Raw genomic sequence first — 26,716 nt, forward strand, 5'->3', positions numbered from 1 at the left:
TATAATCGTTACTGGTGGTGGCCGTGAGCGGGAATTGAACTAGGGTGACCTGGTTTGTAGCGCAGCGCACAGACCACTACACTACCGCTCCCTCATATACCCCCTCCTACTCACACACCAATACATACTAACAACCCCTCACACCCACCAACACACCCACACACACACCAACACCTACCCACACACACACAGACACACACAGGGGACGCGATGTCCACAGAGCCGGGGTTTATTTACAAGGAGGAGGCCGGTGCCGTGAGCTGGCAGCGCGCGTGGTTAGAAGATCGCCGCGCTTGTTAATGGTCGCTAAATAAATACTCGAGAAACGAACATCGTCAAACAGCCCCCAACGTAAATAGGCCACCCTGCAGCCACCACCACCACCGCCGCCGTCAGTGGCTCTGCGGTGAGAACGCGAACTCGCCCACTCGGGGGGGGGGGGGGTTTCACGCCACAGCGTCGCTCGCTCCTTTGCCCGGACTCCAACCCTGGCTCTCGGACTTGAGCCGCGCCCTTTCCCGCTGCACCCGATAGGTGCCAGAGCGCAGCGCCAGCGGCGTGCACGATGCGCAGTGCACGCCGCGTCGAGACGGCGCGATGAGAAGGAGTGTGCGCTACAGAGTGTGGATTGGAAGGAGGCAGCCGAGCGGATAGCGCTGCGCTAACGAACCTGGCGACGCCAGTTCCGATTCCCGCTCACGGTCAACACCAGTGACGAATACCTGAACCGGTCCTGGGCCTCCCCTAGGTCGACTCAGCCTAAAATTAGAACCTGTTGCATTGTGTAAACATCGCCTCCTTGGGGAAACAAAGGCGGCCGGGCGTGATGCTGGTCACCGACCCCATCGTGTGCCGTGCCGGCCTTCATAGGCGGTCGCTCACAGCACTTTCCCCAAGTCTGTTAAGGCTACACGGGGATCTTTGTCTTTTGATGGGAGGGTGCGGCACGGTCCACAGCTCTTCAGGCATCCGCTGTGCTCGGTCAATGGGGAAGTTGCGCGGTTCGGGGCGTGCGCCGTCATCGGAGCGGACTTCCACCGAGGGAGCCTTCAAGAGGAGTCCCGCGCGCAGACGCACAGACTCGCGGTCGTGGCCACGTGCTCGTGAAGCGGTCGGGCTTCGTGGGGACGACTGCGGGTTGCAGAGCCGACCCAAGAGGAACCCCTCGGCTTCTTTGTCTTGTAGCGAGACCCCGCGAGGCAGCACCGGGGGAGTTGCCTCTTACGTTTCGTTTCCTTTAAAACGAGGTCCGCGTGTTCTTTGACGATTTGTGTTTTCGTTATCGTTGCTGTGTCCGTCACTGCCAAACTCAGTTTCGTCAAATAACATTTGTGTGTACACGATGAGTTGGGGAAACAAAGGCGATATTGATTTGCTTTGTTCTTTCTTTCTCAAACGCCACCACTGCGAGCGGGATTCGCCGCAGCGCTCTCGAGAGTCAATTGAAAGTTTCCGCGTGGAGAAACGGAAACCTTGAAAATAACTCTCTGTGCGCGGACCCCGTGGGTAGAGGACACGCGGCCCTGGGAATCCGTAAGGGGTGCCCGAGCGGGCCGCGACCCCAAATCAACCCCTTGACACGCCGACCTCAACACAGGAGCGAAGCCCCTCCGAGCCTGCACACTGATGAATTGTTAACAAGCAAAAAAAACTGCAAAGGATATATATTTAAATTGTTGTGCCCTCATACACGTGGGTTATCACGTCACGTCCCGGTTTCCCTCCCACATAAAGCCAAACGTTTATTGCAGGAGGAAAGCCATATCAGTACAACACATGGTTGGCTCGCTTACTCGGTTTAAAATCAGCATGCGCACTGCCGCGTGGATCAGCCCCGACTGATGAACACAGCGCGGGACACATTCGCTCATATCCACGCGCCCTTATTTTGCGTGGGTCATGAGCCAATGTCAATCTTCCCCCATCACAGTAGAAGCCGATTATATACACACCTTATAACTACAGTTCTGATATATGCAACACACCCTAACATTACACCGGCGGGAAGACGTATGACAGCTTCTGATACAAATACTCTACACTTGGAATACCGTGTCCCACCAGCTCCTCCACCACCACACTGCAGCCCACAGCAACCCACTCACTCGTGATTAGCATCGTTGTCCTTCCCCGCACCTCCGATTAACACGATTGGCTCTGTACGGTGCGAAAGTTCGACATATATTCAACCCATTCACTCACTCACTCACCCACTTGCCATACAGCAATCCACTCACTCGCACACACACTCACTCACCCACTCACTCTCACCCACTTACCAATTCACACTCAGCCACTCACACCCACTCACTCGTCACTTCTCTTTCTTCTCCCCTCGCGCCGCTCCACTTTGGAATTCCCTCCCATCGCCGTCTATCCCACCGAAGCGCTCATAAACAACAACCGTGCCCAGCGGAGACAAGTGTTAACCCTCATCCATTACAACCTTGATAAGAGATGTTTGTTGCCGGCCGAATGCCGTTTCGGACCTTTTGGTCAGCAACTATCAAAAATAACAAAACAACAAAGAGAAGAGATACGTGTGGCCTTGCTCCAAAAGCGAAGCGCTCGGTTGCTCAGCACCCAGCTTCTTCCGCTCGATCAGCAGGGCCTCCTTGGTCTCCCTTTCGGCTGTCACTCGGCCCGATCAGTCGAACGCACAGCGTGGAGGAAGCACGGACGAGGGGATCCGCCCGACGGCGACTTCAAAAACACCGTGGATGAGGAGGGAGCCTCCGACGATAACGCAAAGTCGCGGTTTGGTCTTCTTGGCCTCGCGTGCTTAGAAATCGCGGTCACTTCGGTGGCGGCGGGGGGATGCGAGCCGGCACCCTCGGTGTGACGGGGGTCTTGATGGTAGCGAAGGAGCTGCGAATCGTTCATCATCACCTTGCTGCTGCTTGGGCAACAGCTGCTGGGACCAGGGTACGAGGAGGAGCCGAAGCAGCGAGATGTGGGGCGAAGGACAGATGCGTGAGGTGGCAGAAGCAAAAGAGAGCACAGGGGTAGCTCGGTCACAGCCAAGAAGCTGGGAGGAGGTGGGGGAAGAGCTGCGAGAAGCAGCTGCTGATGAGGAAGTGGTGGGAGGAACCTGGAGAGAGATGCGAGAGGAAGAGACTGGGAGAGCTCAAGAATACAGATGGAGAAGAGAAGTCGTCTCCTCCTCTTCGCAGAGATACCCACGGACATCTCCGGGCAGGGGGTAGGGGGCTCTGTCTAGAGATGATTTGTGAGCTCCTCTCCTATGCCATCGCTTTTCTTTGTTCTGAGTAGCAAACAGGTGATGGGACATCAACATCAGCTACCATTCTCCACGAAGTAGTGGTGATATCAGCAAGGAATTTGTGCCAGGCTAGGTGTAGTCTGAAACTGTGTAGCGTCAATATCCTCGCTGGCACGTGGTGATGGGATGGACCCAGGTGCCATGGGTTGACTGAAATGCCCGACAGATGCACCACCTGTGCTCTCTACAGTGGTCACTCGCTCGATAAGCCACCCGGTGCTCCGCTCGTTGTTGTGAGCGTCGCAACGTCACCCTCCATTGTTGTTGGAGGGCGACTGCCTCCACCTGCCCAGTAGCGTCCTTCACGAGCCTCCTCCACAGAAGCCGTTTTTGACACCGCTGGTACCAGTTATCGGAAAGTTTCCCATACCACACCAACCCCTCCCACCCCCCCCCCCCCCGAGTACGTGATGTACCCAAGGCATGCCCCTTCATACTGAGTGAGAGTTCCACAGGACATGACGAAGCCAATGAAAGGATAACGCCGCTCTACTGAAACTTCCACTGCCAAACCAGAGCTGTCCACGAGCAACATTGCCCAGGTAAGCGAACACCTCCACCCTCTCTACAAGCTCCCGGGTGTTTTGCTTTGGTAGGGGTGATCCTAAGGCCCCATCTCTTTGTGGTATCCTCTATGCTAAGCAAAAAAGCCTCTAACTTTTTCTCGGAGTGAGCAACAGCATATCTAAACAACAGCATATTATAAACAACAGCATATCTAAGATGTTTTTATCAGTTTGGGAGACGTCTCTAGATATCGCCCGGCATCAACTAGCCTCCCACTGCATCTGTACCGGATATAAATTCCACTGCGACTGCCATGGAAAGCTACTCCAACTACGTGCTGAAAAAGTGAAATCGCGTAGGGGCCAGAGGTCATCCCTGTCACATCGCAAGGCAAACAAGGAATGGCTTCAACTCCAGACCACACAGCTATAGCTGGGACTACCCACCATCATGAAGGGCCTTAATGATCATAAGCAGAGGATCAGGGACCTGGAAAGCACCAAGAAACTAAAGCCCTCGTTTTTTTGTAATGGTATCATAGGCCTTGACATTGTCAATTAAGTAGAGATCTATATCCCGTTAACATTATTTGGCAAGGCTGGTGAGTCAGATGCCTTCCATGGTCTCCTCTACCAGGTGTGGCCCCATGAGTTATCTTATTTGAGGACTTAAATGCCCAAGTGGGTCAAGAAACTCGCACTTGGGTGATAGTCATTTGAGACAATGAGCCAGATCAGCTCAACAAACATGGTACTTAGCCAACGGGTTTGTAATCACCGACACAACTGTTCCGCCATCGACACATTAGACACCATCTTGGGTGCGCGCCGGGTCTGAGAAAAACTCATGTACTGGACTACGCAATGGAAGAAGAGTGAATGTGGGGCCATGCCTTTGATACCTAGAGGAACCTATCGTGTGTGTGGTCCGGGCACCGAACCATCGGCTTATCATCTATACGGTGGCGCCGACTTATGTTCTTTCACTGCGGCGGCGGTGGTGGATGTCAACCTACGGTGCCCCCTTTCAAGCCCGCAACGGCGAGCTGTTGAGAGCTGCAGGCGAGTATTTGACGACTGCTTTGCTGTTCAGTTTGGCGTCTGGCTCCCTCCCTTCTGATGCCGAGAGGGAAAATGGTCAAGGTTCAGGACCGTGGCTTACGCAGCCGCTACCGCTGTGGTATCTAGTCCGGACCTCCCCAGAAATCGTGGATGATGATGGAGTAGGTGTTTTCAGCGAGCCGAGATAAAAGCAGCAGAACAAATTCTGCACAACATCAGTCGCGCGCGCGTCTGCACCACGTCAACTCTGGCGAGCGACCCCCACGGCAGCAGCAAAGTGCCATTGAGGCGAGCGCCTGAAGAATTTTCCCGCAACCACGCTCTCGGCCTTAACGCAACTTTAGAATGCGACGACTCCTCGATACACGCCAACAGCGAGGCTGCGTGGCCTTCAAAGGAATCATACCGTTACAATGTATATGTACGCACACGCACAAGCGCACACACATGCACGCGCATGCGCACGCAGCGCCACGTACGTAAACATGATATACTGTAGCGTTTAAAATGTAGTGAGAGTGAAAATCTGCTGCGCGAGTGCCAACACAAACGTGATCGCCGAAGGTTGTAATACTGACAATGGCGCAGCAAATAAAGAGCTCGCGTTCGGGAGTCCTGTAAACTGCCCGCGTCTCAATCCCGCGCGTCCCCAACGCAATACTGCTCAGTGGGCACGGCGCGAGCTCCCCCCCCCCCCCCCGGAGTCGGTGGCTTTGATCTCGCCAGGATTCCTCCCGCCCAGCAGTGCAGCATCCCGCAGGTGAAGGGCACAGTGATGGGCGCAGCTCGGCCTCCAACGACTCGTTAACACTGATGGTGGTGTCGGGCTCGGTGGGCCACGGGCCGACCACCCTGATAATGCACATGCGAGCTTAATTAGTAATCTACGCGTCCCCCCCCCACCCCCAGCGCCCTCCCCCACCCTCGGAGATGATATTCTCACGAAGAAAAAAATGTACGCACAAAATCATTACAAATATGTAATGGGAGTGCGATTGGTAGACTAAGGCTATAAAATGTATACAGGTCGAGCGGGAATGTCGTCTCCGCTAGGACGGCAGGGGTAGCGGAGGTAGCCGGGGGGAGCACATTTTAAGTACTATTGGGGGGGGGCAGATGTCATGATGAACAGTTTAAACTTAACATTTAAAAAAATAATACTAATATTTTTAAAAGCGCTACAATTTTACATTCCAGCAGGGCCAGCGGATAGATCCCATGGCAGCGCCACGCTCACCATACAAGGGAACGTCAGTGCCGCCTCCTGGCCAAAGAAACCCGGAGCGCGATTGTTAATCGAGAACACAAAGTAACACTGATCTAGCGCCGCCATCACCGTCGTTGTTGTCACCGTCGGGGGCCGTCATCACGCGGCGCCGATTCACGCCAGGCTCCCCACGACGCTCTTCCGTCGACGTCTCGGTTCCTCTCTCGGCTCCTCTTCCCCGGGGCCGCCAGTCCTACGCGTCCGGGAGCGCGAGCGCTTGACGCCCGGGTGGGTGGGTGGTCGGGCGGGGCCACGGGTGGCACCGCGCGTGCCAGGGTTTGGCACCGCTCGCCACCGCTGCGCATTGGGAGCGCGCCAATGCGCGACGTGATATGCTCAACTCTCGCGTACGTCGCGGGGGGTGTTTTTGTTGTCATTTTGATTTGAAGTCTCCTCGGTCCGAGCGTCGTGCACGCGTCGCTTTTTGTCGATGTGTTTTTCGTTCACGGTGCGTGGAGATGGAGTGCAGAACCATTTCTTTTCCCCATAGCGGCAAACGGAGAGAGGGGGGGGAACCGCAGCGCCCGCCCGCTGCATACATCAGCGTCAAACAAACATGAGCTTGCGCCTGCCTGTTTACGTTGTCCCAAATACCTTTAAACGCCTGACCCTACCACTCCGCCTTTTCCGCCGCTGTCATTGCGCAACCTAGGTCGCCAAGAAAAATTTGGCACTTGTCGCAGTTATGAACGCGAAACAAAAGTTAGTGGGGGTTTTTTTTGCTGGCTCTTTAAAATATTTTGCTACTTGTTTTGCTTTCAGCTTATTTTCCATCGCAAGGTGAGCAAGGAGGAGGTCCGTGACTGCCAAGTCAGCTCCTGCGATGGCTCCTCGCCTCGACCTCCCCCCCCGCCCCCCCACAGCCCCCCGGGGTCAGATGCCTCCCGTCAGGTCCCTGATGACTCTGCCCCGCACGAGCTTCCGCAGGAAGTCCTTCTCCCTCGCGATGTTGTGAGTCCACGACTGTGGGGTCGGGGGGGATCGGCAGCGGTGGGAGGAGAGGGGAAGGAGGAGGGGGGGATAGTGAACAGTCAGGAGGGGGACGAGGACAGCGAGGGGTGGCGGTGCGCTGAGCGGGGAAGGGGGAGGGGCAGGGTCGGGAGGAGGCGACATGGAGGAGGGAGTGGGAAGATTTGGAAAGCGAACACCGAGGCAGGCGGCGCGGGTGAGGACATTGGCAAAAACGGAGGGCGGCTCGAGATCTTATCCGCGTTTGTCGCGGATTATATAATTTGCTTTGAGCTCAGGCGCCGCCGTAGCTGTGCGAGTGCTCCCTCGGAGCAAGCACTTTGTAAATAAACTTCAAGTCCACCTCACTAGGAATGACAGGAGCTGCAACGACAAAAAAAAACTCATTCTTTATGGGCCTCGGGGCCCCACTTTTCAGTCCCCTAAAACCCAAACAGCCCCGTTTGTTTGTGTGCTAATAGACGGGGGGGGGAGCGGTGGGGGCGCACTGCAGCACTGCCAGCCAGGCAGGACCTCTCACTGCAGCAAAAAACCACTCGAAAACAGCAAACATGGAATGTGTAAAGAAAGGAGAGGACGACGGCTTATCCATTGTGAGCAGCCCGCTTGCCCCACTCGCAGTAAACACCCGCCGGGGTAAACGCTCTCTCGCTGACCCGTGATAGAGCCCCTGGAGTGATCCCGCTGTGGGCTCACCACGGGGCGGGACATGTCGCGCGTGCGTGCCACAGACCCCCCTCTACCACAAACCCCCATGATGGCTCGGCCCCCCGGAGGGGGGCTAAAGGTGGCCCCGCGGGGCAGTGGCGATACTCGGAGTCCGCTTGCTTGCGCCGGCCTCTGCGCCTCCGTGAGCCGTTTGCGATGCATCCTTTGTGATTTTAACACGTAGTAGAAGCAGTGCTTTCTTGACCAATTATATCCACGATAGAGGTTTTTTGTTTGGTTATATCGCGTGAATAAAGATGTGTCGTGAATACCCATGACCACTACCCGACAATAGTAAGGTTTGTCACGTCAACAAAACGTGCCGATTAGTTACGAGTTTAGCACACCGGTTGTGTGTTGGAGAGTAAACCCACAACATTTACAATTCGAGTACCGTGACGTTCACCTGGTAATTACAACCAGCAGCCTTGTCAGGTGACAAACAGCTGCGGAGAAATCCTCCTTCTGTTTCGGTCTTAAGTAGAGGGGGTAAATGTGATGTCGTCACTTGTGAGCCAAACCAGAGGGCAGGTTAATATAGTCATGACAATGACAATGGATATCGATTATTAGTTGGATCATTCACAATTAATGTACGTACATTATGTACAATATGTTAATCTAACAATATGCAGAGAAGCAATTAATCCGGTACACACATTCATAGCTTTGCTAATACATCTTTCGTTTAGAGAAATTTGGCTGCTATAAATGTCCACGCGACAAGCCACTTTGTTGAGCTCTCATTTGTGGCCAGGTCGCTTCTGAAAAAGAGCTACGTAGCTCAGTAGGGCCTTACCTGGTAAAATAAAAAAAAACTGTTTTAATAGCTTAATTTGCAGTACCCATTATTGGCTGATTGCAGTTCATCACCATTCGCGTATGGTGACCTGTATAGGCATGCAGTTATACAGCGTACTATTATTTGGTAATACGCTTCCAAGCAGCACTAAGCCTGTAGTTATTCGAACGTTTAAAATGATTTTCATTTCTCTAGATTCTCTAATTAGTCTTGGCCAGTAGTAAGTAGTTTCACACAAAACATCAACATTATCGAAATCAATTATGTGTCCTTGTTGGCATGCGTGTTCGGCAACTGTTATTTTAGTCTTATGGTGATCAAGAAATTTAAACTGTTAAAATACCATACATTGGGGAGTAACTAATAAACTAGCCAGAATTTTGGAAAAACATTCGAGTAAGATTTGGCACGGTACATAAAATACAAAAACTAATGTCTGGTATCAATCTAGATTTGAAGTTTTCGTGACTGCAGGGATCCATACTCTTTGGTTCTTTCGGTAAAGTCACGTAGGTATAAATAATAAAATAAATTTAATTAGGACGTTTCGGGCGCAACACAAGCATCCGTCATCAGGTGGGACAACCACAGCAAGAAAGAATTGCTTAATCTTCAGCTGAATCTTCAGTGTTTTTTATATCTACGTGACTTTACCGAAAGAACCAAAGAGTAATGTCTGGTACTAAAGATGTTTTGCCGAAGCTATACACAGAAGGTGTGTACCGGATTAATTGCTCCTTTGGTAAATGCTATGTTGGTCAGACGGGTGGTGGTGGGTTTAACGACACATTTATATTTACGCGATCTAACCCAACGACTACCTCTATCATCCTTCGCGATGTCACAATTGGAATGATGGTGGCGACGCGGTCTCGCGCTCGCCCGCTCACCCGCCAGTCCTTGGCTGCTGGCAGTCAGGTGCCGGCCGGTCGGGCGCTTCCAGCGGGGGGGGGGGGGGCAATGCAACCGAGTCGGGTGACGCGGTATCCGCAACTGTCACCCTGAGCGCCGTGCGGCGCCACCCCTCGGCTGCCCTGGCTTCCTCTTCCCCTCTAAAGGAGCTGCGGTCGAGGCAGCCGGGGCAGCGTGAAGTCAGAGCCGACGCCGCTCAACATATCTAGGTTTGACTCTAAAGGTTCAGCCACCCATGGTAAACCGGTTCTCAAGTGTGGCGAGTTGATCGTCGTAGCCCTGGCACCAGTGATGATAGAGACCTGTAGACTCACACAGACTGGGTAATGATTAAACCGGGTTCTCAAGTGTATCGAATCGATGGTCTGAGCCCAGTTAACAACAAATGCACACGAAACAATTACGTAAAATTTTGCGCGAGTCTATGAATTTGGCTCAATTCCAACCAGTGAGAATTAGCAACGTCGGTTTGACTGCCACGTAACAAAACATTTCTCTGCATCAGGCCACGTGGCTCAGCGATTCTCCTACGCCGTGCGAATAAGAAATAACCTGGAGGCATTGCAGAAGTCGTTTTGCGACATCAGTTGACGAGGTGTGACGCGGCGCTCTGCGAGGACACCAGCATCAGCGTCAGGCCGATGTTGGTGCGAGTGCCACGCGGTGACGTCGTCGCAGACATTCAGAGGCGATGACATCACCGCTGCCCTTGTGCCAGGCTGGGCGCGCTATAAGATCACGTGAAGTGTCGAATGGTGCCATAGGTTGACTGAACGAGATGACTGACAGATGCACAACCTCTGCTCCCATTGTGCCAACTCGCTGCGTTTTAGCCACCTGGCACTCCGCTCGTTGTTGTGAGCATCGCTCCTCTGCCCTCCCGTTATTGTTGGAGGGCGACTGCCTCCAACTGCCCAGTAGCGTCTTTCACGAGCCTCCTTCACAGAGGCCTAATTTAACCACTGGTACCAGTCATCAGCAAGTTCACTCAGCTCCACATACTCCTGTACCACATCAGCCCATCTCTTCTCAAGCCAATGCAGCATCCATTTAGCCCCCTCTATGCAGCCAAACAGAAGCTGTTTGGGCATGCGGTGGATGGGCATGCAGGCTACAAGATCCAGCCATTGTAGCCTCGCCTACCAGAGGAGCTCAGCGCTGGGACTGTGTCCAGATCATTCAAGGATCTCTGAGCTCTTCACACAATCTAGTCTGGTTAAACCCAGGCTGGATCGTAGGCAGGCCAGCCAGTCCAGATGTTCCTTTAAATGGGTTCACGTTTCGCAAGCATAGAGAAGGGAGGGCAAGACTGTGAGCGAGCGACAGGCCGGGTGGCTTACATGCAGTTCCACGCAGTTGATGAAGAGATAATGCCGCTTGACTGATTAAGAGTGAGACCCCTGTTGTCCAGGTTATGGGACATTTTCAACTCTCTAAAACTGCCCATTACTCATGGGGAGTTGAGGGGGTGGATAATTTGCTGACACAAATTACCCAGCCGAGTGCATTATTATTTTGATTGGGCTCATGGTTCAGTAGGAGTCTAAAACTCTGAGCAGCAATTACCAGAGTATCAGTATAACATGCTTGACCAAATAGGAAGCCATTCCTTGACCACACCTGAGCATTGATCATTATCTGTACCAGAAGGGAATTCCTCTGATAAAACCATGGAAAGTGTATTTAACCACATCGGCAAAACAGACATTAAATAATGTAGGAGCCAGAGGACATCCCTGTTGCAACTCAAGGTGAAAGGGGGAATGGCTCTGACTCCCAGCCACGTAGCTGGCTGGGAGTCAGAGACCCTGAAAGCACAAACAACAACCCAGAGCCCTGGCCTACTGATGGTATACTAGGCCTTGACCATGTAAAAAAAGCAGAGATTTAGGTTCTGTTGAAATGAACTAGAACTCTATTGCAGCAGACGGACAAGGAATGTGACGTTTGTGCAGGACCGCCTCAGGCTAAAACCACATTGGGGCTCCGCAAGCCTCTCCTCGAGTGACAATGAACAATCCTTTCCAGGACCTTTGCCAGCTTCACTGAGAAGGGAATGCTACAGTAGTTGTTACAAACAATGCGGTCTCCCTTCTTAAAATGGGGGACCACCAGAGCAACCTTACAATCCTGGAAAACCTGTCCTGTGGTTCAGGCGGTTGTAATTATGTCATGAAGGGCAGCCTGCACACAATCACCACCCTCTCTGAGCAGTTCGCTTGGGAGGTCATCTCTGCTCGGCGCTTTTCCCGGTCTCAGGCTTTGGATCGCTCTTAAAACCTCCTTAGCAGATTGTATATCATCAGCCAGCCACTCAGAGGGAGTGGCTAATTCCTCCAATATTTGAGGGGACTGCAGCCCCAGCAGGGTGATGTTATGTGGGCTGAGGGGTTTTTCCTGCCCCAGGACAGCAATGCTCAGCAAACCTGCAGACCTGTTCCTTGGGGTCGGAGATCGGATCACCACCTTTACCCTTGGGGACGGTAATAAGTGTGGTGCTGCGAGTTACTTTTTTGATGGAAATAAAGAGTCATTTGTGATCGTGAGATGCTGAGGCATTTCCATCTCCTCAGCATCCCATGACCACCACTCATCCTTGCAGAGGCGCATGGATCTCTAACCCTCTGAATGGGCTTGTCACTTTCCCTCAGCTATTTCAAACACCTCCTCTGTCAGCAAGGGTTTCTGGGGGAGGTCTGGTCTGCGTACCCAATGTAGCCATTGCAGCTGCATGAGCCACAGACCTGAACCTCACCCATTTCCCCTTGGCATCAAAAGGAGGGGGGGAGGGTGATTCCAACCCCAGCTGCAAACAATGATGGCAATCTCACTTGCAAACTTTCATCAGCGAGACGACGCCAAGCCGCTGTGGGTTTTAATGGGGTCCTAGGTGGATGCCCAAGACCGCAGTGCAAATAACAAGCCGATGATTAGTGGGAAAATCACCCCCACCGTGGGTCCCGGTGTCAAGGACATGGGCCTGTAATCTCTGTTCCATCACTCTGCAGGCCAGCAGATGTTCTTTCTTGGACCCGGCGTACATCCATGTTGTGTGCATTCACTGAAGCCGGAACAGCGTATTCGTGATTACAAGACAATGGGCTGCACATATGTCTAGAAGCCTCCTGCTTTTATTGATCTGATCTGGCCCATGCCTTCCAATCATTCCAGTCCAGGTGCATGTATGATGACCAACTCGGGCATTAAAGTCACCCAACAAAATGAATTTGTCCTAAGGGGCCACTTTAGACAACATCGGGGAAAGGTCAGAGAAGGCATCCGACTCAACAGCCTCGCCTATATTACTCAAATAATTATTCATTTTGTGTGAGAGAGTAAGCCACCATCACCACCATTTCATGCCTCCCATTGACAGTAGCCTGGGAATCAGCTTCCCACACCTCACCGCCACACTCCCACATCCCCTTCAGTCTTTTGCTCAGAAAAAAAACCCCTCCCTGTTGTTTGGCAGTCTCCTGCCCCAAGTGAAGGACTGTCTATCCCTCATGGTGACCACAGCCACAACCATGTGAGCGTAAAAAATGAGAGCCTGTCACAGTGGCCCAGGCGGTGCCAGCGCAGCTCCCGACTGGGGAGCGGACAGCCTCTCCTCCGCAAGCGAGCGCTCGATCATTCGACGTGGATCAACCGTTTCTGAAAGAACCCGGAGGGGGTGGGGTGAGTGCTTCAGTTTCGCAGCTTGGCTATATGGGGTTTGGCCAGGAGAGCCTGTCCCAACCGAGGCCTCCGGCACAAGCACAATCTTCATCGGCTGTTTCCATCGTGAGTTTTGCTGAAGTCAAATGAAAGTCGAAGGCGTTACGAGCCCCAAGCTATACACGCAAAGACAAAGGTCCCCCATATAGCCTGAAAAGACTGTTGGGGCAAGTACTGTAAGCGAGCCCCTATGAAGGGCAGTACGAAACACGACGAGGTGGGTGGACAACACCACGCCCGGCCGCCTTTGTCTCCCTAGTGCTGATGTTTACACACTATACAAGGTAGTCATTTTAACTCGGGTCGCTGGGAATGTAGCGCAGCTAACCGCTGCTACACTACCTACTAAGGGACGCACACAAGCACATACACAAACAAAGAAACACACACAGAATCACCTCCTTGATGGCTGACATCTTGGTGCTCTCGTAGTAGTGCAACGGAGCGCTCAGGTTGCTCATATCGTAGCCGAAGCCGGCGACGTCCACTTCGTCGCAGTTGTGCAGCGCCATCGTGATGGCCACCGTGCCCAGTGTGGGGATGTTCTGCACGGTCAGAGGCGACAGTGGCACACAACGCCAAAACCAGCAGACACACAGAGATTACAAGACACTCACTTAGACCAGCAGACATACAAAGATCACTAGACACTCACTTAGACCAGCAGACACACAGAGATCACTAGACACTCACTTAGACCAGCAGACACAATGAGATCACTAGACACACACTTAGACCAGCAGACACACAGAGATCACTAGTCACACACTTAGACCAGCAGACACACAGAGATCACTAGACACTCACTTAGACCAGCAGACACTTAGACCAGCAGACACGCAGAGATCACTAGACACTCACTTAGACCAGCAGACACAATGAGATCACTAGACACTCGCTTAGACCAGCAGACACGCAGAGATCACTAGACACTCACTTAGACCAGCAGACACACAGAGATCACTAGACACTTACTTAGACCAGCAGACACACAGAGATAACTAGACACTCACTTAGACCAGCAGACACATAGAGATCACTAGTCACACTTAGACCAGCAGACACACAGATATCACTAGACACTCACTTAGACCAGCAGACACACAGAGATCACTAGACACACTTAGACCAGCAGACACACAGAGATCACTAGACACACACTTAGACCAGCAGACACGCAGAGATCACTAGACACACACTTAGACCAGCAGACACACAGAGATCACTAGACACTCACTTAGACCAGCAGACACACAGAGATCACTAGACACACACTTAGACCAGCAGACACGCAGAGATCACTAGTAACTCACGTAGACCAGCAGACACGCAGAGATCACTAGTCACTCACTTAGACCAGCAGACACACAGATATCACTAGACACTCACTTAGACCAGCAGACACACAGAGATCACTAGACACACACTTAGACCAGCAGACACACAGAGATCACTAGACACTCACTTAGACCAGCAAACACACATAGATCACTAGACACACACTTAGACCACCAGACACAGAGAGATCACTAGACACACACTTAGACCAGCAGACACGCAGAGATCACTAGTAACTCACTTAGACCAGCAAACACACAGAGATCACTAGACACACACTTAGACCAGCAGACACACAGAGATCACTAGACACACTTAGACCAGCAGACACACAGAGATCACTAGACACTCACTTAGACCAGCAGACACACAGAGATCACTAGACACTCACTTAGACCAGCAGACACACAGAGATCACTAGACACACACTTAGACCAGCAGACACGCAGAGATCACTAGTCACTCACTTAGACCAGCAGACACGCAGAGATCACTAGTCACTCACTTAGACCAGCAGACATACAGAGATCACTAGACACTCACTTAGACCAGCAGACACGCAGAGATCACTAGTCACTCACTTAGACCAGCAGACACACAGAGATCACTAGACACTCACTTAGACCAGCAGACACACAGATATCACTAGACACACTAAGACCAGCAGACACACAGAGATCACTAGACACTCACTTAGACCAGCAGACACACAGAGATCACTAGACACTCACTTAGACCAGCAGACACACAGAGATCACTAGTCACTCACGTAGACCAGCAGACACACAGAGATCACTAGACACTCACTTAGACCAGCAGACACACAGAGATCACTAGACACTCACTTAGACCAGCAGACACAAAGAGATCACTAAACACTCACTTAGACCAGCAGACACACAGAGATCACTAGACACACAATTACACCAGCAGACACACAGAGATCACTAGACACTCACTTAGAGCAGCAGACACACAGAGATCACTAGACACTCACTTAGACCAGCAGACACACAGAGATCACTAGACACACAATTAGACCAGCAGACACACAGATCACTAGACACACAATTAGACCAGCAGACACACAGAGATCACTAGACACTTACTTAGACCAGCAGACACACAGAGATAACAAGACACTCACTTAGACCAGCAGACACACAGAGATCACTAGTCACACTTAGACCAGCAGACACACAGATATCACTAGACACTCACTTAGACCAGCAGACACACAGAGATCACTAGACACACTTAGACCAGCAGACACACAGAGAGCACTAGACACTCACTTAGACAAGCAGACACACAGAGATCACTAGTCACTCACTTAGACCAGCAGACACACAGAGAGCACTAGACACTCACTTAGACCAGCAAACACACAGAGATCACTAGTCACTCACTTAGACCAGCAGACACACAGAGAGCACTAGCCACTCACTTAGACCAGCAGACATACAGAGATCACTAGACACTCACTTAGACCAGCAAACACACAGAGATCACTAGACACACACTTAGACCACCAGACAAACAGAGATCACTAGACACACACTTAGACCAGCAGACACACAGAGATCACTAGACACACTTAGACCAGCAGACACACAGAGATCACAAGACACTCACTTAGACCAGCAGACACACAGAGATCATCAGACACTCACGTAGACCAGCAGACACAATGAGATCACTAGACACTCGCTTAGACCAGCAGACACACAGAGATCACTAGACACACACTTAGACCAGCAGACACACAGAGATCACTAGACACTCACTTAGACCAGCAGACACTTAGACCAGCAGACACGCAGAGATCACTAGACACTCACTTAGACCAGCAGACACAATGAGATCACTAGACACTCGCTTAGACCAGCAGACACGCAGAGATCACTAGACACTCACTTAGACCAGCAGACACACAGAGATCACTAGACACTTACTTAGACCAGCAGACACACAGAGATAACTAGACACTCACTTAGACCAGCAGACACATAGAGATCACTAGTCACACTTAGACCAGCAGACACACAGATATCACTAGACACTCACTTAGACCAGCAGACACACAGAGATCACTAGACACACTTAGACCAGCAGACACACAGAGATCACTAGACACACACTTAGACCAGCAGACACGCAGAGATCACTAGACACACACTTAGACCAGCAGACACACAGAGATCACTAGACACTCACTTAGACCAGCAGACACACAGAGATCACTAGACACACACTTAGACCAGCAGACACGCAGAGATCACTAGTAACTCACGTAGACCAGCAGACACGCAGAGATCACTAGTCACTCACTTAGACCAGCAGACACACAGATATCACTAGACACTCACTTAGACCAGCAGACACACAGAGATCACTAGACACACACTTAGACCAGCAGACACACAGAGATCACTAGACACTCACTTAGACCAGCAAACACACATAGATCACTAGACACACACTTAGACCACCAGACACAGAGAGATCACTAGACACACACTTAGACCAGCAGACACGCAGAGATCACTAGTAACTCACTTAGACCAGCAAACACACAGAGATCACTAGACACACACTTAGACCAGCAGACACACAGAGATCACTAGACACACTTAGACCAGCAGACACACAGAGATCACTAGACACTCACTTAGACCAGCAGACACACAGAGATCACTAGACACACTTAGACCAGCAGACACACAGAGATCACAAGACACTCACTTAGACCAGCAGACACACAGAGATCATCAGACACTCACGTAGACCAGCAGACACAATGAGATCACTAGACACTCGCTTAGACCAGCAGACACACAGAGATCACTAGACACACACTTAGACCAGCAGACACACAGAGATCACTAGACACTCACTTAGACCAGCAGACACTTAGACCAGCAGACACGCAGAGATCACTAGACACTCACTTAGACCAGCAGACACAATGAGATCACTAGACACTCGCTTAGACCAGCAGACACGCAGAGATCACTAGACACTCACTTAGACCAGCAGACACACAGAGATCACTAGACACTTACTTAGACCAGCAGACACACAGAGATAACTAGACACTCACTTAGACCAGCAGACACATAGAGATCACTAGTCACACTTAGACCAGCAGACACACAGATATCACTAGACACTCACTTAGACCAGCAGACACACAGAGATCACTAGACACACTTAGACCAGCAGACACACAGAGATCACTAGACACACACTTAGACCAGCAGACACGCAGAGATCACTAGACACACACTTAGACCAGCAGACACACAGAGATCACTAGACACTCACTTAGACCAGCAGACACACAGAGATCACTAGACACACACTTAGACCAGCAGACACGCAGAGATCACTAGTAACTCACGTAGACCAGCAGACACGCAGAGATCACTAGTCACTCACTTAGACCAGCAGACACACAGATATCACTAGACACTCACTTAGACCAGCAGACACACAGAGATCACTAGACACACACTTAGACCAGCAGACACACAGAGATCACTAGACACTCACTTAGACCAGCAAACACACATAGATCACTAGACACACACTTAGACCACCAGACACAGAGAGATCACTAGACACACACTTAGACCAGCAGACACGCAGAGATCACTAGTAACTCACTTAGACCAGCAAACACACAGAGATCACTAGACACACACTTAGACCAGCAGACACACAGAGATCACTAGACACACTTAGACCAGCAGACACACAGAGATCACTAGACACTCACTTAGACCAGCAGACACACAGAGATCACTAGACACTCACTTAGACCAGCAGACACACAGAGATCACTAGACACACACTTAGACCAGCAGACACGCAGAGATCACTAGTAACTCACTTAGACCAGCAGACACACAGAGATCACTCGACACACTTAGACCAGCAGACACAGAGATCACTAGTCACACACTTAGACCAGCAGACACACAGAGATCACTAGTCACACTTAGACCAGCAGACACACAGAGATCACTAGACACACTTAAACCAGCAGACACACAGAGATCACTAGACACACACGTAGACCAGCAGACACACAGAGATCACTAGACACTTACTTAGACCAGCAGACACACAGAGATAACTAGACACTCACTTAGACCAGCAGACACACAGAGATCACTAGTCACACTTAGACCAGCAGACACACAGATATCACTAGACACTCACTTAGACCAGCAGACACACAGAGATCACTAGACACACTTAGACCAGCAGACACACAGAGATCACTAGACACACACTTAGACCAGCAGACACACAGAGATCACTAGTCACTCACTTAGACCAGCAGACACACAGAGATCACTAGACACACACTTAGACCAGCAGACACACAGAGATCACTAGACACACTTAGACCAGCAGACACACAGAGATCACTAGACACACACTTAGACCAACAGACACACAGAGATCACTAGACACTCACTTAGACCAGCAGACACACAGAGATCACTAGACACACTTAGACCAGCAGACACACAGAGATCACTAGTCACTCACTTAGACCAGCAGACACACAGAGATCACTAGTCATTCACTTAGACCAGCAGACACACAGAGATCACTAGTAACTCACTTAGACCAGCAGACACACAGAGAGCACTAGACACTCACTTAGACCAGCAGACACACAGAGATCACTAGTCACTCACTTAGACCAGCAGACACACAGAGATCACTAGACACTCACTTAGACCAGCAGACACACAGAGATCACTAGTCACTCACTTAGACCAGCAGACACACAGAGAGCACTAGACACTCACTTAGACCAGCAGACACACAGAGATCACTAGTCACTCACTTAGACCAGCAGACACACAGAGAGCACTAGACACTCACTTAGACCAGCAGACACACAGAGATCACTAGACACTCACTTAGACCAGCAAACACACAGAGATTACTAGACACCAGAGGTGGGACAAAGTCATTGTTATGCAAGTCCAAGTCGAGTCGCAAGTCATCAAATTCATGACTCGAGTCTGACTCGAGTCCAAGTCACATGACTCGAGTCCACATCTCAGAGGTGGGACAAAGTCATTGTTATGCAAGTCCAAGTCGAGTCGCAAGTCATCAAATTCATGACTCGAGTCTGACTCGAGTCCAAGTCATATGACTGGAGTCCACACCTCTGCTAGACACACACTTAGACCACCAGACACACAGAGATCACTAGACACACACTTAGACCAGCAGACACACAAAGATCACTAGACACACTTAGACCAGCAGACACACAGAGATCACTAGACACTCACTTAGACCAGCAGACACACAGAGATCATCAGACACTCACTTAGACCAGCAGACACACAGAGATCACTAGACACACACTTAGACCAGCAGACACACAGAGATCACTAGACACTCACTTAGACCAGCAGACACTTAGACCAGCAGACACGCAGAGATCACTAGTCACTCACTTAGACCAGCAGACACACAGAGATCACTAGACACTCACTTAGACCAGCAGACACACAGAGATCACTAGACACTCACTTAGACTAGCAGACACACAGAGATCACTAGACACTCACTTAGACCAGCAGACACACAGAGATCACTAGACACACACTTAGACCAGCAGACACACAGAGATCACTAGACACTCGCTTAGACCAGCAGACACACAGAGATCACTAGACACACACTTAGACCAGCAGACACACAGAGATCACTAGACACTCACTTAGACCAGCAGACACTTAGACCAGCAGACACGCAGAGATCACTAGACACTCACTTAGACCAGCAGACACAATGAGATCACTAGACACTCGCTTAGACCAGCAGACACGCAGAGATCACTAGACACTCACTTAGACCAGCAGACACACAGAGATCACTAGACACTTACTTAGACCAGCAGACACACAGAGATAACTAGACACTCACTTAGACCAGCAGACACATAGAGATCACTAGTCACACTTAGACCAGCAGACACACAGATATCACTAGACACTCACTTAGACCAGCAGACACACAGAGATCACTAGACACACTTAGACCAGCAGACACACAGAGATCACTAGACACACACTTAGACCAGCAGACACGCAGAGATCACTAGACACACACTTAGACCAGCAGACACACAGAGATCACTAGACACTCACTTAGACCAGCAGACACACAGAGATCACTAGACACACACTTAGACCAGCAGACACGCAGAGATCACTAGTAACTCACGTAGACCAGCAGACACGCAGAGATCACTAGTCACTCACTTAGACCAGCAGACACACAGATATCACTAGACACTCACTTAGACCAGCAGACACACAGAGATCACTAGACACACACTTAGACCAGCAGACACACAGAGATCACTAGACACTCACTTAGACCAGCAAACACACATAGATCACTAGACACACACTTAGACCACCAGACACAGAGAGATCACTAGACACACACTTAGACCAGCAGACACGCAGAGATCACTAGTAACTCACTTAGACCAGCAAACACACAGAGATCACTAGACACACACTTAGACCAGCAGACACACAGAGATCACTAGACACACTTAGACCAGCAGACACACAGAGATCACTAGACACTCACTTAGACCAGCAGACACACAGAGATCACTAGACACTCACTTAGACCAGCAGACACACAGAGATCACTAGACACACACTTAGACCAGCAGACACGCAGAGATCACTAGTCACTCACTTAGACCAGCAGACACGCAGAGATCACTAGTCACTCACTTAGACCAGCAGACATACAGAGATCACTAGACACTCACTTAGACCAGCAGACACGCAGAGATCACTAGTCACTCACTTAGACCAGCAGACACACAGAGATCACTAGACACTCACTTAGACCAGCAGACACACAGATATCACTAGACACACTAAGACCAGCAGACACACAGAGATCACTAGACACTCACTTAGACCAGCAGACACACAGAGATGACTAGACACTCACTTAGACCAGCAGACACACAGAGATCACTAGTCACTCACGTAGACCAGCAGACACACAGAGATCACTAGACACTCACTTAGACCAGCAGACACACAGAGATCACTAGACACTCACTTAGACCAGCAGACACAAAGAGATCACTAAACACTCACTTAGACCAGCAGACACACAGAGATCACTAGACACACAATTACACCAGCAGACACACAGAGATCACTAGACACTCACTTAGAGCAGCAGACACACAGAGATCACTAGACACTCACTTAGACCAGCAGACACACAGAGATCACTAGACACACAATTAGACCAGCAGACACACAGATCACTAGACACACAATTAGACCAGCAGACACACAGAGATCACTAGACACTTACTTAGACCAGCAGACACACAGAGATAACAAGACACTCACTTAGACCAGCAGACACACAGAGATCACTAGTCACACTTAGACCAGCAGACACACAGATATCACTAGACACTCACTTAGACCAGCAGACACACAGAGATCACTAGACACACTTAGACCAGCAGACACACAGAGAGCACTAGACACTCACTTAGACCAGCAGACACACAGAGATCACTAGTCACTCACTTAGACCAGCAGACACACAGAGAGCACTAGACACTCACTTAGACCAGCAAACACACAGAGATCACTAGTCACTCACTTAGACCAGCAGACACACAGAGAGCACTAGCCACTCACTTAGACCAGCAGACATACAGAGATCACTAGACACTCACTTAGACCAGCAAACACACAGAGATCACTAGACACACACTTAGACCACCAGACAAACAGAGATCACTAGACACACACTTAGACCAGCAGACACACAGAGATCACTAGACACACTTAGACCAGCAGACACACAGAGATCACAAGACACTCACTTAGACCAGCAGACACACAGAGATCATCAGACACTCACGTAGACCAGCAGACACAATGAGATCACTAGACACTCGCTTAGACCAGCAGACACACAGAGATCACTAGACACACACTTAGACCAGCAGACACACAGAGATCACTAGACACTCACTTAGACCAGCAGACACTTAGACCAGCAGACACGCAGAGATCACTAGACACTCACTTAGACCAGCAGACACAATGAGATCACTAGACACTCGCTTAGACCAGCAGACACGCAGAGATCACTAGACACTCACTTAGACCAGCAGACACACAGAGATCACTAGACACTTACTTAGACCAGCAGACACACAGAGATAACTAGACACTCACTTAGACCAGCAGACACATAGAGATCACTAGTCACACTTAGACCAGCAGACACACAGATATCACTAGACACTCACTTAGACCAGCAGACACACAGAGATCACTAGACACACTTAGACCAGCAGACACACAGAGATCACTAGACACACACTTAGACCAGCAGACACGCAGAGATCACTAGACACACACTTAGACCAGCAGACACACAGAGATCACTAGACACTCACTTAGACCAGCAGACACACAGAGATCACTAGACACACACTTAGACCAGCAGACACGCAGAGATCACTAGTAACTCACGTAGACCAGCAGACACGCAGAGATCACTAGTCACTCACTTAGACCAGCAGACACACAGATATCACTAGACACTCACTTAGACCAGCAGACACACAGAGATCACTAGACACACACTTAGACCAGCAGACACACAGAGATCACTAGACACTCACTTAGACCAGCAAACACACATAGATCACTAGACACACACTTAGACCACCAGACACAGAGAGATCACTAGACACACACTTAGACCAGCAGACACGCAGAGATCACTAGTAACTCACTTAGACCAGCAAACACACAGAGATCACTAGACACACACTTAGACCAGCAGACACACAGAGATCACTAGACACACTTAGACCAGCAGACACACAGAGATCACTAGACACTCACTTAGACCAGCAGACACACAGAGATCACTAGACACACTTAGACCAGCAGACACACAGAGATCACAAGACACTCACTTAGACCAGCAGACACACAGAGATCATCAGACACTCACGTAGACCAGCAGACACAATGAGATCACTAGACACTCGCTTAGACCAGCAGACACACAGAGATCACTAGACACACACTTAGACCAGCAGACACACAGAGATCACTAGACACTCACTTAGACCAGCAGACACTTAGACCAGCAGACACGCAGAGATCACTAGACACTCACTTAGACCAGCAGACACAATGAGATCACTAGACACTCGCTTAGACCAGCAGACACGCAGAGATCACTAGACACTCACTTAGACCAGCAGACACACAGAGATCACTAGACACTTACTTAGACCAGCAGACACACAGAGATAACTAGACACTCACTTAGACCAGCAGACACATAGAGATCACTAGTCACACTTAGACCAGCAGACACACAGATATCACTAGACACTCACTTAGACCAGCAGACACACAGAGATCACTAGACACACTTAGACCAGCAGACACACAGAGATCACTAGACACACACTTAGACCAGCAGACACGCAGAGATCACTAGACACACACTTAGACCAGCAGACACACAGAGATCACTAGACACTCACTTAGACCAGCAGACACACAGAGATCACTAGACACACACTTAGACCAGCAGACACGCAGAGATCACTAGTAACTCACGTAGACCAGCAGACACGCAGAGATCACTAGTCACTCACTTAGACCAGCAGACACACAGATATCACTAGACACTCACTTAGACCAGCAGACACACAGAGATCACTAGACACACACTTAGACCAGCAGACACACAGAGATCACTAGACACTCACTTAGACCAGCAAACACACATAGATCACTAGACACACACTTAGACCACCAGACACAGAGAGATCACTAGACACACACTTAGACCAGCAGACACGCAGAGATCACTAGTAACTCACTTAGACCAGCAAACACACAGAGATCACTAGACACACACTTAGACCAGCAGACACACAGAGATCACTAGACACACTTAGACCAGCAGACACACAGAGATCACTAGACACTCACTTAGACCAGCAGACACACAGAGATCACTAGACACTCACTTAGACCAGCAGACACACAGAGATCACTAGACACACACTTAGACCAGCAGACACGCAGAGATCACTAGTAACTCACTTAGACCAGCAGACACACAGAGATCACTCGACACACTTAGACCAGCAGACACAGAGATCACTAGTCACACACTTAGACCAGCAGACACACAGAGATCACTAGTCACACTTAGACCAGCAGACACACAGAGATCACTAGACACACTTAAACCAGCAGACACACAGAGATCACTAGACACACACGTAGACCAGCAGACACACAGAGATCACTAGACACTTACTTAGACCAGCAGACACACAGAGATAACTAGACACTCACTTAGACCAGCAGACACACAGAGATCACTAGTCACACTTAGACCAGCAGACACACAGATATCACTAGACACTCACTTAGACCAGCAGACACACAGAGATCACTAGACACACTTAGACCAGCAGACACACAGAGATCACTAGACACACACTTAGACCAGCAGACACACAGAGATCACTAGTCACTCACTTAGACCAGCAGACACACAGAGATCACTAGACACACACTTAGACCAGCAGACACACAGAGATCACTAGACACACTTAGACCAGCAGACACACAGAGATCACTAGACACACACTTAGACCAACAGACACACAGAGATCACTAGACACTCACTTAGACCAGCAGACACACAGAGATCACTAGACACACTTAGACCAGCAGACACACAGAGATCACTAGTCACTCACTTAGACCAGCAGACACACAGAGATCACTAGTCATTCACTTAGACCAGCAGACACACAGAGATCACTAGTAACTCACTTAGACCAGCAGACACACAGAGAGCACTAGACACTCACTTAGACCAGCAGACACACAGAGATCACTAGTCACTCACTTAGACCAGCAGACACACAGAGATCACTAGACACTCACTTAGACCAGCAGACACACAGAGATCACTAGTCACTCACTTAGACCAGCAGACACACAGAGAGCACTAGACACTCACTTAGACCAGCAGACACACAGAGATCACTAGTCACTCACTTAGACCAGCAGACACACAGAGAGCACTAGACACTCACTTAGACCAGCAGACACACAGAGATCACTAGACACTCACTTAGACCAGCAAACACACAGAGATTACTAGACACCAGAGGTGGGACAAAGTCATTGTTATGCAAGTCCAAGTCGAGTCGCAAGTCATCAAATTCATGACTCGAGTCTGACTCGAGTCCAAGTCACATGACTCGAGTCCACATCTCAGAGGTGGGACAAAGTCATTGTTATGCAAGTCCAAGTCGAGTCGCAAGTCATCAAATTCATGACTCGAGTCTGACTCGAGTCCAAGTCACATGACTGGAGTCCACACCTCTGCTAGACACACACTTAGACCACCAGACACACAGAGATCACTAGACACACACTTAGACCAGCAGACACACAAAGATCACTAGACACACTTAGACCAGCAGACACACAGAGATCACTAGACACTCACTTAGACCAGCAGACACACAGAGATCATCAGACACTCACTTAGACCAGCAGACACACAGAGATCACTAGACACACACTTAGACCAGCAGACACACAGAGATCACTAGACACTCACTTAGACCAGCAGACACTTAGACCAGCAGACACGCAGAGATCACTAGTCACTCACTTAGACCAGCAGACACACAGAGATCACTAGACACTCACTTAGACCAGCAGACACACAGAGATCACTAGACACTCACTTAGACTAGCAGACACACAGAGATCACTAGACACTCACTTAGACCAGCAGACACACAGAGATCACTAGACACACACTTAGACCAGCAGACACACAGAGATCACTAGACACTCAATTAGACTAGCAGACACACAGAGATCACTAGACACTCACTTAGCCCAGCAGACACACAAAGATCACTAGTCACTCACTTAGACCAGCAGACACACAGAGATCACTAGACACACACTTAGACCAGCAGACACGCAGCGATCACTAGTCACTCACTTAGACCAGCAGACACACAGAGATCACTA

General features: G+C 50.1%; 1 protein-coding gene across 2 annotated transcripts in view; it reads right to left on the bottom strand.

Moving 5' to 3' along the window:
- Window positions 1-213: 213 nt before the first annotated feature.
- The window catches only part of ST3GAL3 (ST3 beta-galactoside alpha-2,3-sialyltransferase 3), a 223,827-nt gene continuing 197,324 nt past the window's right edge, over window positions 214-26,716 (bottom strand). For both annotated transcript variants that reach the window (XM_078867490.1, XM_078867491.1), the window contains 2 exons: window positions 13,625-13,771; window positions 214-7,081 (listed from right to left, as the gene is read on the bottom strand). In XM_078867490.1, coding sequence (XP_078723616.1) covers window positions 6,992-7,081; window positions 13,625-13,771 — 237 coding nt within the window. In that variant the 3' untranslated portion in view covers window positions 214-6,991. The remainder of the gene's footprint in view (window positions 7,082-13,624; window positions 13,772-26,716) is intronic.

The sequence above is a fragment of the Lampetra fluviatilis genome, chromosome 24 (genome assembly GCF_964198595.1).
Source record: "Lampetra fluviatilis chromosome 24, kcLamFluv1.1, whole genome shotgun sequence".
Lineage (NCBI taxonomy): Eukaryota > Metazoa > Chordata > Hyperoartia > Petromyzontiformes > Petromyzontidae > Lampetra > Lampetra fluviatilis.